Source organism: Haliotis rufescens, unplaced genomic scaffold (assembly GCF_023055435.1).
Source record: "Haliotis rufescens isolate VD_foot unplaced genomic scaffold, xgHalRufe1.0.p SCAF_7, whole genome shotgun sequence".
In the NCBI taxonomy this organism is placed as follows: Eukaryota; Metazoa; Mollusca; class Gastropoda; order Lepetellida; family Haliotidae; genus Haliotis; species Haliotis rufescens.
Window position 1 is genome coordinate 29,120,870 of NW_025964361.1, and position 14,001 is coordinate 29,134,870.

Consider the following 14,001-nt stretch of genomic DNA (forward strand, 5'->3'; position numbering starts at 1 on the left):
GACGTTCATGCTGTCCGTCACCTCGCTCACTGATCCCAATCCAGGAACATGGGTCGTCATAGCTGGCCCGGAGAATACAACAGTGACTCTGACATCGCCCGCTTACAAGGAACCTAAATCCGCTGTGATAGGGGTGGGGAACAGCATCAGTATCCCCCTCACGTCCAGTGTCATATATGGGGAAAGTGGCGTTGTAGAGAGCAAAGGTCTTCAAGTCCTTGCTGACGAGGACGTGTCAGTGCAAGTCGTCGCCAGTATGTCTGAAGGCAACACAGAAGGCTTCCAGGCACTTCCTAAGAGTGTCTGGTCAGATGAATACTTTGTATCGTTGTACACGGTCGCCGCTGGCCGCTCCTCGTTTGTTACTGTTGCTGCTTATGACGATGACACCTCCGTGAACATAACAATAAAAACCTTTGATGGACAGACATCGTGCAGTGGGATCACACTTGACCATGGACAGACATTGCATATAACGCTAAAGTCTATGGATGTTTGGGGAGTCCGATGTGACAAAGACCTCACAGGTACATATATCAAAAGTGACAAGGCGATATCTGTTGTGGCGGGGATGTTTGATGCAAATCGCTTCTTCGTGGAGATGATGATACCGGTGCAGCTGTACGGTGTCAAGTTTGTCCTCCCGAACATCACTGATGTAGACATTGTGTTCAGGGTTGTCGCTTCTCAGGACTACACTGAAGTCAACACATGGAAGTCAGCGTACACTGTCATGGACACGGGTCGCTATGTGGACATTAATAGGAAGACTGCAGAGACTATGTGTGTCAGTACTTCTAAGCCAGTCCAGGTTCAGATGCTGCTGTGGTCATCTGACTCAAATGTAACGTCATTTATGATCACAATAGCTCCAATAGACAGATACATGACGGCTTTCAGGATCCCGCCAAGTCCTGCGACTGTGGGTCAACGGTTGATGCTTTACGTCACGGAGAAAGGGAATAAACAACTGCTCAAAAATCAGCTTCAAAATGCGAGAGTTGTTGAAGAGCAGGATTGTTGCAGATACGTTATTTTGGCTGGATCTGAACAGGTTTATGGGCATTTAACATTGAATCTGACGTTCCCAGTAATGATCGTGCTGTACAGTGTTCAAGTTGGTGGTGCTGAAGGCCACAGCGCTGGATTCAATATGGGTAAGTCAGATCACACCAAGACGTATTTGTGTCTAAGCCCAATGCAGGTTCTCCATCTCAGATTATTGCACAGGTAGGGTATTACTTATAGCAGTGTCTGTAATTAAAGACAGAATAGTCAAAATCGAAGTTGTATGTTAAAAAGAAATAGTAATCCGTGTTGTGACACCAGCTTTTAGAAAGTAACTCTTACTCTACTGGCATCCTACGGGAAGCTGGTATTCTCATTTACACCATTTACAAATGTCCGCCTGTGAGCGGAGAGACCCAATCTTGTGCCAGCTTTCACTTATCCCATCTTGCACCGTCCTCAGCAATATTCCAGCTATATGACGGCGGTCTGTAAATAATCGAGTCTGGACCAGACAATCCAGTGATTGACATCATGAGCATCGTTCCACGCAATTGGGATACAATAACATGCAATAATTCAGTTTAAGTTTATTCTCAGATGTACATAAATACGAGTCCTTTTTATCATGCCTCCAACAAAATGTTATCATTAACTTTTGTAAATATGTAAAGAAGGCTTTTGATACAAGGAATGCATTGTTAAAATAGTATGTACATGTCATCCGTAACATTCATGTTGTATTTAAATGATATATTTGTACGTGGGCCAACGGCCTTTCTACTGAAAATAAACACAGAGTTACAGATAAGCTGCGTATTTGCTTAAAATATCTAAAAAAATATTCAAAACCCAATTACTTTCAATTAACTTGCGTACAGAAACGCATGCATCAAATGAAAAACTCAAATGTTTAAAAAAAAGCATGCGTAAATACCCAGTGAAGCTTTTTTAGCAAGCGTACAGAGGTGCTAATTTCCGAAACACAATTACGAGCAAATTTGCTTTCCGAGTCAAGCCTATCGTTATAACCGTTATATACATCTAAAAAATAATTTTTGTTTTGAAATCTCAAAATGTTTAATCATTTTTAGAAAACCCCAATAGAGTGATGTATAGATGAGTGAAAACATATTGGTTACCCTTTGAAAAATGTAATAACCCAATTAAAATAGAAACCTTCGAATAAAAAGTCAATTGCTCAAATAGTTATATGGAGCTCTGTATATTTTCATTACCTCTATGTTGCTTACAACTGTTTCAGGATCGCCTACATGTCCAACGGAGAAGGGTTATCAATATGATTCGAGTAGCAAGTTTTGTTTCAAGGTAGAGACAACAGAAGCCACGTGGTCAGACTCTGAACAACAGTGTGAATCGTGGCTTCATCACTATCTGGCCACGCTAGACGCGGAAGCGAAACACGTGGCTGTGGAAGCCTTCATTAGAAAAACACGTAAGTTAATGTTCATGTCGTATATTTGAAATTTATTTAGTGGTTGTCCATTCAGGAGTTATGCCGCTTGCGAAGAATTTTGGGATGTAAGGGTCGAGCACAGGGGGCACAACCACGAAAACGCATGAACTTCAGTGTATTTCCTTTCAATACTAAAGTTAGTTGAAGACAACCCGCCTCGTTATATGACAGTTTAGAACTGTGCAATTAATTTCATTACGGACATGTGTTAATCGTCCGTATTAACGGAGTATTGCTGTATATACATTGGTATATATAAACTGTATGTACATTCTTTGCAGCTGATGCCTTTGCAAGTAGAGGCGTGTGGACAGGGGGACACGTCGGCCACAATGCTGTATGGACGTGGCCGAACGGGGTGTCGTTCTCAAATATGTATTTAAACTCGTATATATTCCAGCCGGATGGATCTGCCTCCTGCTTATCAATGTTTAAACTGTTCAATTACAAATGGGATGACCTCTGGTGCACAACCCCCCTCCCACACACGTGCGAATTAAGACTTGAAGCGTTGACTTCCGTGCGGCTGTGGGAGACACGGTCTTCATGTAGGTGTTCTTTATACCATTATTCCTCTGATTTGTTTTAGCTTTAAGTGGGACAAAGATTCTCTTCTGGTCTGGCATAATAGATATACAGCTTATCATTATATGTAAACAAGCCATATTGATCCGTCGACATTATTGTAAAACATGTCATACTGTTCTGCCAGTGTTTCTAGACACGCCATATTGTTCAGTCATTGTTTCTAAACAAGTCATACTGTTCAGTCATTGTCTCTAAACACGCCCTACTGTTCAGTCATTGTTTCGAAACAAGCCTTACTTTTCAGTTATTATGTCTCAACACGTCATACTGTTTAATCATTATGTCTAAACACGCCCTACTGTTCAGTCATTGTTTCTAATCAGGCCTTATTTTTAAGTCATTCTGTCTCAACACGTCATACTGTTCAGTCATTATGTCTGAACACGCCCTCTTGTTCAGTCATTGTTTTTAAACACGCCCTACTGTTCAGCCATTGTTTCTAAACACGCCCTACTGTTCAGTCATTATGTCTAAAACGCCCTACTGTTCAGTCATTATGTCTAAACACGCCCTACTGTTCATTCATTGTTTCTATACGCGCCCTACTGTTCAGTCATTGTTTCTATACGCGCCCTACTGTTCAGTCATTGTTTCTATACGCGCCCTACTGTTCAGTCATTGTTTCTATACGCGCCCTACTATTCATTCATTGTTTCTAATCACGCCTTCAGTCATTATGTCCACGCACGTCATACTGTTCAATGATTATGTCTAAACACGGCCTACTGTTCAGTCATTTTGTCTAAATACGCCCTACTGTTCAGTAATTGTTTCTAAACACGCCCTACTGTTCAGTAATTATGTCTCAACACGCCCTATTGTTCAGTCATTATGTCTAAAGACGTCATACTGTTCCTTCATTATGTCTACACGCGCCCTACTGTTCAGTCATTGTTTCTAAACACGCCCTTCTGTTCAGTAATTATGTATAAACACACTCTACTGTTCAGCCATTGTTTCTAAACACGCTCTACAGTTCAGCCATTGTTTCTAAACACTTCATACTGTTAAGCCATGGTTTGTTTCTAAACACGCTCACTGTTCAGCCATTGTTTTCTAAACACGTCAAATTGTTCATTTCTTGTTTCCAAACACGCCTTACTGTTCAGTCATTATGTCTAAACAGGCTCTACTGTTCAGCCATTGTTTCTAAACACGCCCTACCGTTCAGACAAAAAAATTCTAAACACGTCATAATGTTCATTCATTGTGTCTTAACACCCCCTTCTGTTCAGTCAGTATGTATAAACATGTAATACTGTTCAGACATTATGTCTAAACACGCTCTTTTGGTCAGCTATGAGTGCTTCTAAAGACGCCGTACTGTCCATTCATTGTTTCTAAACACGCCCTACTGTTCAGTCTTTGTTTCTAAACACGCCCTACTGTTCAGCCATTGTTTCTAAACACGCTCAACTTGTCATCCATTGTTTCTAAACACGTCATAATGTTATTTCATTATGTCTAAACACGCCCTACTGTTCAGTCATTATTTCTAAACACGCCCTACTGTTCAGTCATTGCTTCTAAACATTTCACACTGTTCTGTCAGTTGTCTAAACATGTCACACTTTTCTGCCATTTGTCTAAACACGCCCTACTGTTCAGCCATTGTTTCTAAACACGCTCTACTATTCATTCATTGTTTCTTAACACGCCCTGCTGTTCCGTATTTTTGTCTAAACATGCACTAATGTTCCGTATTTGTGTCTTATATTTGTTTATTAACACGTCATTTGTCTAAAAATGTCACACTTATCTGCTCTTTGTCTAAACATGACACACTGTTCTGCTATTTGTGTAAACATGTCACACTGTTCTGTCCTAAACATGTCCCACTGTTCTGTCATTTGTCTAAACATGTCCCACTGTTCTGTCATTTGTCTAAACATGTCACACTGTTCTGTCATTTGTCTAAACATGTCACACTGTTCTGTCATTTGTCTAAACATGTCACGCTGTTCTGCTATTTGTGTAATAATGTCACACTGTTCTGCTATTTGTCTAAACATGTTACACTGTTGAGCCATTTGTCTAAACAAGTCACACTGTTCTGCCATTTGTCTAAACATGTCACACTGTTCTGCCATTTGTCTAAACATGTCACACTGTTCTTCCATTAGTCTAAACATGACACACTGTTCTTCCATTAGTCTAAACATGTCACACTGTTCTCCATTAGTCTAAGCATGACATATTGTTCTGCCATTTGTCTAAACATGTCACACTGTTCTGTCATTTGTCTAAACATGACATACAGTTCTTCCATTTGTCTAAACATGCCATACTGTTCTTCCATTAGTCTCAACATGACACACTGTTCTTCCATTAGTCTAAACATGACATACTGTTTCATATTTTACTTCACGGCTCGCGGCTGTGTTTCGACAATCTGTGAAGATACGTATTTAAATCCTACTGAGTATCAGAACATTGTATGTCCGAATGAAGGTTCTTTGTACACTTTGTATATCAAGATCAAAAGACCTGATATCAGTACAACTCATTGAATGATGGATCCTTATCTATGGCCGCTTGTGTTTCTGCCAGATGAGAATCCTGACTGCGCCTCTAGCGACGGCTACAGCTACTTTTCATATGGTGACGTATGCATCAAACCGCACACCGCCGCTCTGAGCTGGACCAATGCCAACTCCCTGTGTCAGGCTCATGGTGGGCGACTTGTCAAAGTGGATTCTCTGTGGAAGTCGGCACTAATTACCTCATTTGCTAAACGCTTTCTGGGTACGTATGCTATTTACCATCTTCCCGAGGCAAGAGAGTTAACTGACTTTAAAAGTCCAGTTTCCACCCTTGCCGAACTAGGCTGGAATTCCTGGGCTCGATCGTAGCGCCACCAGTGGCTATTACGAGTAATGTCCTTTCTATGCCTCTCCTATTGACCAATCAGATTCAACCTCTCATATCACTTGCAGTTGTTTCAAACAAAACGGTGGCGCCCAGTCAAGACGATCTGATCGATAATCAAGATCTATATTGTGATAAAACGAGTCATACATCGCGAAGTGCATCAAATCACGTGAGCACCTTGATTAAAAACATGAAAAGATATAGAAAATATCTGTTGACAACGAGTTAGCGGTGCACATGCTTTGCAAATCCTGCAGTCGACCGAAATCTGCATGACACTTTACGAACCGGATTTCGATTTCTGTGCGCGATTTTGATTGGACTATGCATAGACTCGTTAGTCCAGCCAAAATGTAACTCCATAATACCAGCCTAGTTCGGCAAGGGTGGAAACTGGACTTTTATAGTCAGTTAACTCCCTTGCCTCGGGAAGATGGCTATTTACAGAAGCGGTTGATTAGCCTAGTGGTTAAAGCTGGTTGGGTATGTCGCAGACCCGGGTTCGAGGAGACGTGCTGCTTAAGTGCGGTCAGTAAGGTGGTCTTATTCTGGACGTGTCATGTACGTCATTTGTATCCGGCCTTCTAAATGTCCTAGTGGGTAGAGTGTCTGTCCGGAGAACGGAAGATCGGTGGTTCGATCCCCGGCCGCGTCATATCAAAACAGGTTAAAAAATGGTACTTGTTGTTACCCTGCCTGTCGCTCGGCATTAAGTGATACAACAAGACCTGGTCGGCACGGTGTCCTTATACTGTGTCTTAGTGAGGTATCCATTTTAAGCTGCGGCATTGAATTTCAGCACAATCAAACCGACATTAGCCCGGACTACACTTTAAAATAATATGCTTGGAATGTAAATACATACAATAAAAGCGACAAAACCCTTTCCATATTCAATAGAGGCGATTGTACGATTCCGATTATATCATGAGCAGGTGTTTATCAATCACTATCAAATAGTGATGATACCTGGTGTTCGCGAAAAGGTGAGCGTATCCTGCCCCACCGATGGCACCCGTCACAAATACAAAGGCAAGGGCAAGTCAATTGTTCTGCTGAAAATGTACAAGTCAAAATAGGCAGTTGCATCGGACACCATTTTTGTCACTGGTGCGTCAAATTTGGAAATGTCCTCCACATGTCTACCATAAAAGTTTTTGAAAGGTTTACTGAGCTTTACAAGACATGTTTGGATCTAAACATGGTTAGGGGAGTGTTTAAATCCTAAACGGAATACACATTTAGTGTATTCTATCGAAACACGTTTAGGGTCTAAACATGAAATGAGCTGTGTAGTCACAGCCTAAACCACCTCAACACAACAGAATGTAATCATGTTCACAACAAAGTGCATATCATTGAGTTTTATCCTAATAAATTAAAACTAAACATGTTTAGAATTTCAATATTAATTCAAATATCGATAAGATATTGAAATCAAATGTGCAATCTGATAAACAAGCATTTGCACAAGACATATTTGAGCTAAACCCGCCAAACTTATAGAACATGGAACGCGCTTATGTTTGGGTTTGGGATCTAAACACACATTTAAGCGTACAGTATAAGTACACTTCTTTTCACAAAGTCACAGCGTCACACACACCCGCCAAACTTATAGAACATGGAACGCGCTTATGTTTGGGTTTGGGATGTAAACACAGTTTTAAGCGTACAGTATAAGTATACTTCTTTTCACAAAGTCACAGCGCCACACACACCCGCCAAACTTATAGAACATGGAACGCGCTTATGTTTGGGTTTGGGATGTAAACACAGTTTTAAGCGTACAGTATAAGTATACTTCTTTTCACAAAGTCACAGCGCCACACGGGGCGGTCGGGTAGCCTAGTGGTTAAAGCGTTCGCTCGTCACGCCGAAGACCCGGGTTCGATTCCCGACATGGGTACAATGTGTGAAGCCCATTTCTGGTGTCCCCCGCCGTGATATTGCTGGAATATTGCTAAAAGCGGCGTAAAACCTCACTCACTCACTCACTCACTCACAGCGCCACACACACCCGCCAAAGTTATAGAACATGGAACGCGCTTACGTTTGGGTTTGGGATCTAAACACAGTTTAAAGCGTACAGTATAAGAATACTTCTTTTCATAAAGTCACAGCGTCACAAAAATACGCACGCACGCACGCACGCACGCACGCACGCACGCACGCACGCACGCACGCACGCACGCACGCACGGCCACACACACGTGCAATAATCGCACGTCGCTATATAAGTGCAAGAGCCTTGTTTCACGTCACCTCACCTCAATTGTAGCCACCTCGTGGGGATTCTGACAAGAACTGGCCCGCAGATGCTCATGCTTGTCACTTGTCGCTTCAGTCAACCAAGGTGTAGGTCAGACGAACTGACTGACTCTTCGTACGTTTAGTAACTAATGTGTCTCGTCCTGACTTGCTTATTTATAGTCCGCCGTGATAAAGATGGAATATTTACCGCGGTGTTAAACAACATTCACTCATTGACTATTTTGTGTCTAGAAAGCAGATTCTTCGTTGGCGGATCCAGACAGTACACACCCAACTCTGAGTCTGCGCACTTCGTGTGGACGGACTGCTCGCCTCTTGTTTTCAACTTTTGGTCTAAGGGGGAACCGAACAGTAATCTGGGACTCGAAGACTGCGTGGAATCCACAGAAGTGGGCTTCAATGATATCTCATGCACACGGATATTGATGTTCATTTGTGAAAAGACAGAGGAAACACAGTTCGTGTTAAAAGCCAACGATGACACCTGTCTTGGTAAGAATACAGTACATCGTCTGAAATAACGCAACAACCTCAGGGGTTGAAAGATATGTGCATTTTAGCGATTTCTTAAAGCTGATTGGTCATTTTGAATCAATATGACGTCATACTGTTACATTGATGAGAACACTGTAGGTAGTGTCATCCATTGTTCACAACGTCACAAACTCATTACGTATCACGTGGCGATGGTATTTCTCTTGATGCAACTCATCCTGATGCCAATTCTGTGACGGTTTCTGCACCGTCAATACCTGCTACTGCTACTGCTACTGCTATGTTACTGCTACTGCTACTGCTGCTTCTACTCCAACATAAGTAGATGCTGCGAGCACGATTTCCGCAGACACATTTACTTCAACACTGTCCACAATGATGGTTGCAAATGCACATAATTCCCCGAATTCTGCTTGTTCTGCTTCCAGTGTGGTTATCAGTGAACAAAACCATCTTTCATTATTCAAACAATTTAAGTATGATGCAATTAAGTATGAAATATATGTTTAAAAATTATTTTAACACAAAAAGCATAATTATTTGTCCATTAAAAAGACAAAAAAAAAACAAATTTTAGCAATAGGAAAACGACCTAGTAATTATAATGTTATGGCCTTGGTGAGACGTTATAGAATAAGAACACTCTGCAACACATTTACATAAATATTCAGGATTTAAATCTTTTGGAACAGGACCTGCTTCTAGTCTGGTTTCTTCTGCTGGTCTCACCACCACTACTGCTGCTGCTTCTACTACAACAGCAGCTGACCTCACCCCTACTACCACAGCAGCTGGCCTCACCCCTACTACCACAGCAGCTGGCCTCACCCCTACTACCACAGCAGCTGGCCTCACCCCTACTACCACAGCAGCTGGCCTCACCCCTACTACCACAGCAGCTGGCCTCACCCCTACTACCACAGCAGCTGGCCTCACCCAAACTACCATAGCAGCTGGCCTCAGCACTGCTACTACTACTCCTGCTATGACGACCACAGCAGCTGGCCTCACCCAAACTACCACAGCAGCTGGGCTCACCCGTACTATCACAGCATCTGGTTCTACCCCTACTAATACAGCAGCTGGCCTCACCATGACTACCACAGCAGCTGGCCTCACCATGACTACCACAGCAGCTGGCCTCACCATGACTACCACAGCAGCTAGCCTCACCCCAACTACTACAGCAGCTGGCCTCACCCCTACTGCTACAGCAGCTGGCCTCACCCCAACTACCACAGCAGCTGGCCTTAGCACTGCTACTACTACTCCTGCTATGACTACCACAGCAGCTGGGCTCACCCCTTCTACCACAGCAGCTGGTTCCACCCCTACTACTACTACTCCTGCTATGACTACCACAGCAGCTGGCCTCGCCCCTACTACCACAGCAGCTGGTCTCAGCACTGCTACTACTACTCCTGCCCCTGCTGCTTCTGCTACCACAGCAGGTGTGTCAGCTGCGACGTCTCCTGACTGGACTCCCCCGGGAGAGTGGAACATCAGCTCCTGGGACAAGAATTGGGTTGTGACGCTCGGACCTTGGAGGTTTGAGCGAGTGTCGGCCAGATGGAAGAGACTGGTTTGTCGATGTGCCTGCGTTCCCAAACGTCTTAATACTTTGTCTCCATCCGGCGTTGAAGCAGTGAAAGAAAACTTCGAGAACAAACTTTTACTGAATGATAAGAAGCTAACAAAGGCTGTGGCAAAATACAACAGTGCGAAGGATGCTAGACTATCAGCACATGGAATGGGATACAGTGGCATGTGCTTGATAAGCCTGCCTATCATTCTCGTTGTCCTCTCTGACGTCATCACGTGCTTTAGCTTGTCACCCAAAAATAAAGAATGAGTTCACTTCGTCGCACAGACTACGACGCCATATTTTCAACGAGTGGTGTATTGACACTAGACTTGCGCTAGAGTTCAATAGTCCGTCAGAGTGCGTGTGAACAATATTAGGTAAATGATGTGGAGACATTGTTATTTTGATAACAACAGCGCGCGTAAGCACGAGAGTCTTCGACGTGAAGTATTTTATAGTGATTATAAGCATACTATAAAATGGGTACAATGTCTCTCCTTCTAGGAGTGCATGTCTTGACAACATCTGGATCCACTCGTGTAATATATTATGGGTACAATGTCTCACCTAGAAGTGCATGTGTTGACAACACCTTGGTTCATTTGTGTAATATATTATGGGTACAATGTCTCTCCTCCTAGGAGTGCATGTCTTGACAACATCTGGATCCACTCGTGTAATATATAATGGGTACAATGTCTCTCCTTCTAGAAGTGCATGACTTGACAACATCTGGATCCATTCGTGTAATATATAATGGGTACAATGTCTCTCCTTCTAGGAGTGCATGTCTTGACAACATCTGGATCCACTCGTGTAATATATAATGGGTACAATGTCTCTCCTCCTAGGAGTGCATGTCTTGACAACATTTGGATCCACTCGTGTAATATATTATGGGTACAATGTCTCTCCTCCTAGGAGTGCATGTCTTGACAACATCTGGATTTACTCGTGTAATATATAATGGGTACAATGTCTCTCCTTCTAGGAGTGCATGTCTTGACAACATCTGGATCCACTCGTGTAATATATAATGGGTACAATGTCTCTCCTCCTAGGAGTGCATGTCTTGACAACATCTGGATCCACTCGTGTAATATATAATGGGTACAATGTCTCTCCTCCTAGGAGTGCATGTCTTGACAACATCTGGATCCACTCGTGTAATATATAATGGGTACAATGTCTCTCCTCCTAGGAGTGCATGTCTTGACAACATCTGGATCCATTCGTGTAATATATAATGGGTACAATGTCTCTCCTCCTAGGAGTGCATGTCTTGACAACATCTGGATCCACTCGTGTAATATATAATGGGTGCAATGTCTCTCCTTCTAGGAGTGCATGTCTTGACAACATCTGGATCCACTCGTGTAATATATAATGGGTACAATGTCTCTCCTCCTAGGAGTGCATGTCTTGACAACATCTGGATCCACTCGTGTAATATATAATGGGTACAATGTCTCTCCTTCTAGGAGAGCATGTCTTGACAACATCTGGATCCACTCGTGTAATAAATAATGGGTACAATGTCTCTCCTTCTAGGAGTGCATGTCTTGACAACATCTGGATCCACTCGTGTAATATATTATGGGTACAATGTCTCTCCTTCTAGGAGTGCATGTCTTGACAACATCTGGATCCACTCGTGTAATATATAATGGGTACAATGTCTCTCCTTCTAGGAGTGCATGTCTTGACAACATCTGGATCCACTCGTGTAATAAATAATGGGTACAATGTCTCTCCTTCTAGGAGTGCATGTCTTGACAACATCTGGATCCACTCGTGTAATATATAATGGGTACAATGTCTCACCTAGAAGTGCATGTGTTGACAACACCTTGGTTCATTTGTGTAATATATGGTGGGTACAATGTCTCTCCTTCTAGGAGTGCATGTCTTGACAACATCTGGAACCATTCGGGTAATATATTATGGGTACAATGTCTCTCCTTCTAGAAGTGCATGTATTGCACGCAATAATTTTATTTCGTATTAAATTACCTACATGTTAAGTTTCTATTTATAAAATACGTTTTTTAATATACTGTTATATTTGTTATTGAATTACCCTACATACGAAATGTATACGAATAGAATACTTTTTGTTATGCACATGTGAAATGTTTTAAATGAAACTACCCTACGTGTGAAATATAAAACGTCAACGCCAGAGAATAACCAGTCTCGATTATCCAACGAAACAGATTCCATTGGTCGTAAAAGGCAAAATACTAGCAGCTGTGGAAATTATATGAGTGGATCATAGAAAAATCAGTGATGACACCAGGTCTCCACGAAAAGGGTAATCATGTCCCGCCCTACAGGCAGAACCCGCCACTCACAAAATTCGCATAAAAAAATGTGTGCTCGTTGCCTGACACCGCAGAGCAGTCCTCCTGCCACACGAATGATGGACCAGACATCCAGTCAAACGATAGAGCATATACTTATTTTGGTGAAACTACAAATGATTGTTAATTTTGAATTACGTCTGTTGATTACAAGTGACGAGATTCTGCTGCTTATCAGTAAAGAAAGAAACGTTGAACAAGAAATGTTCGATTTGCAACACAGTGGAGGCAGTTTTGATGTCTTGGCCTAAACATGTATGTTGTACTTAACTCAGCATGATTGAACAATAATACTGGGATTATGATGAAACTTGGGGACTTTAGTCCACTAGCAGAACATAAAGTGTCAACGGTATAAGGATCTATACCGAAACGTCGCCTTTACAGTATTAAAGAAGTTGTTATCCATAAATTGTGTCTACTTTGTCATCCGTCAACTTCTAAGTAATGTCTGTCAAACAAAACAGAACATAGACCCAGTTAAATTAAATACTAAATATCAATGCCAGAGAATACGATTATCCATTAAAACAGATTTCATTGGATTTAAAAGGCCAAATGACGGTGTTACATAAATGACTGGGTCAAGCAGGTGATTAAATTACAAGTGCTTAATGGCACAACTGCATTGTTACAGTACATCAAGAAGTAAAATGGCAATTGAAGGACTTAATCGGGAATCTACGGTATCAATGTGTGAGCATAAACATGGGGTACTGGGGACCTACCCCGCCCTGGAATACCAATTGTGAAGAGAACATGGGTACTGGGGACCTATCCCGCCCTAGAATACCAGTCGTGAAAAGAACATGGGTACTGGGGACCTATCCCGCCCTGGAATACCAGTCGTGAAAAGAACATGGGTACTGGGGACCTATCCCGCCCTGGAATACCAGTCGTGAAAAGAACATGGGTACTGGGGACCTACCCCGCCCCGGAATACCAATCGCGAAAAGAAAATGGGTACTGGGGACCTACCACGCCCTGGAATTATACCAATCGTGAAAAGAACATGTTGTTTGCGGAGTATTCAACAATATCCCAGGCATATCGCGGCTATTTATAACGTATTATGTGACTGGAAAGGACATATATTTCCTAAATACTGATTGTATCTATCGTATACGGCAGCAACGTTTACATGATCGAAGTACAAATACACTCGGTGCAATTCAACCAGTCATCCAGGTCTTCTGCGACTGTTTGTGTTGGCGAAGTTGTCACCAGAAAGTTAGAATTTAATTTCAAACGAACCAAAAGCCCAATTCGCATGATGCCTCTCGCAATCATTTTATATCAATCGTCCGCCTTGTGCATGATGCACTCAATAACCAGTGTAA

At 42.3% G+C, this 14,001-nt stretch overlaps 1 protein-coding gene across 1 annotated transcript; it reads left to right on the top strand.

Annotated features, from left to right (window-relative positions):
* Window positions 1-12,361, top strand: LOC124124198. Its single transcript, XM_048388318.1, has 6 exons — window positions 1-1,157; window positions 2,273-2,464; window positions 2,767-3,033; window positions 5,624-5,818; window positions 8,450-8,710; window positions 9,406-12,361. The coding sequence occupies exons 1-6, from the start codon at window positions 8-10 to the stop codon at window positions 10,563-10,565; spliced, it is 3,225 nt and encodes a 1,074-aa protein (XP_048244275.1). The 5' UTR covers window positions 1-7; the 3' UTR covers window positions 10,566-12,361.
* The last annotated feature ends 1,640 nt before the right edge of the window (window positions 12,362-14,001 follow it).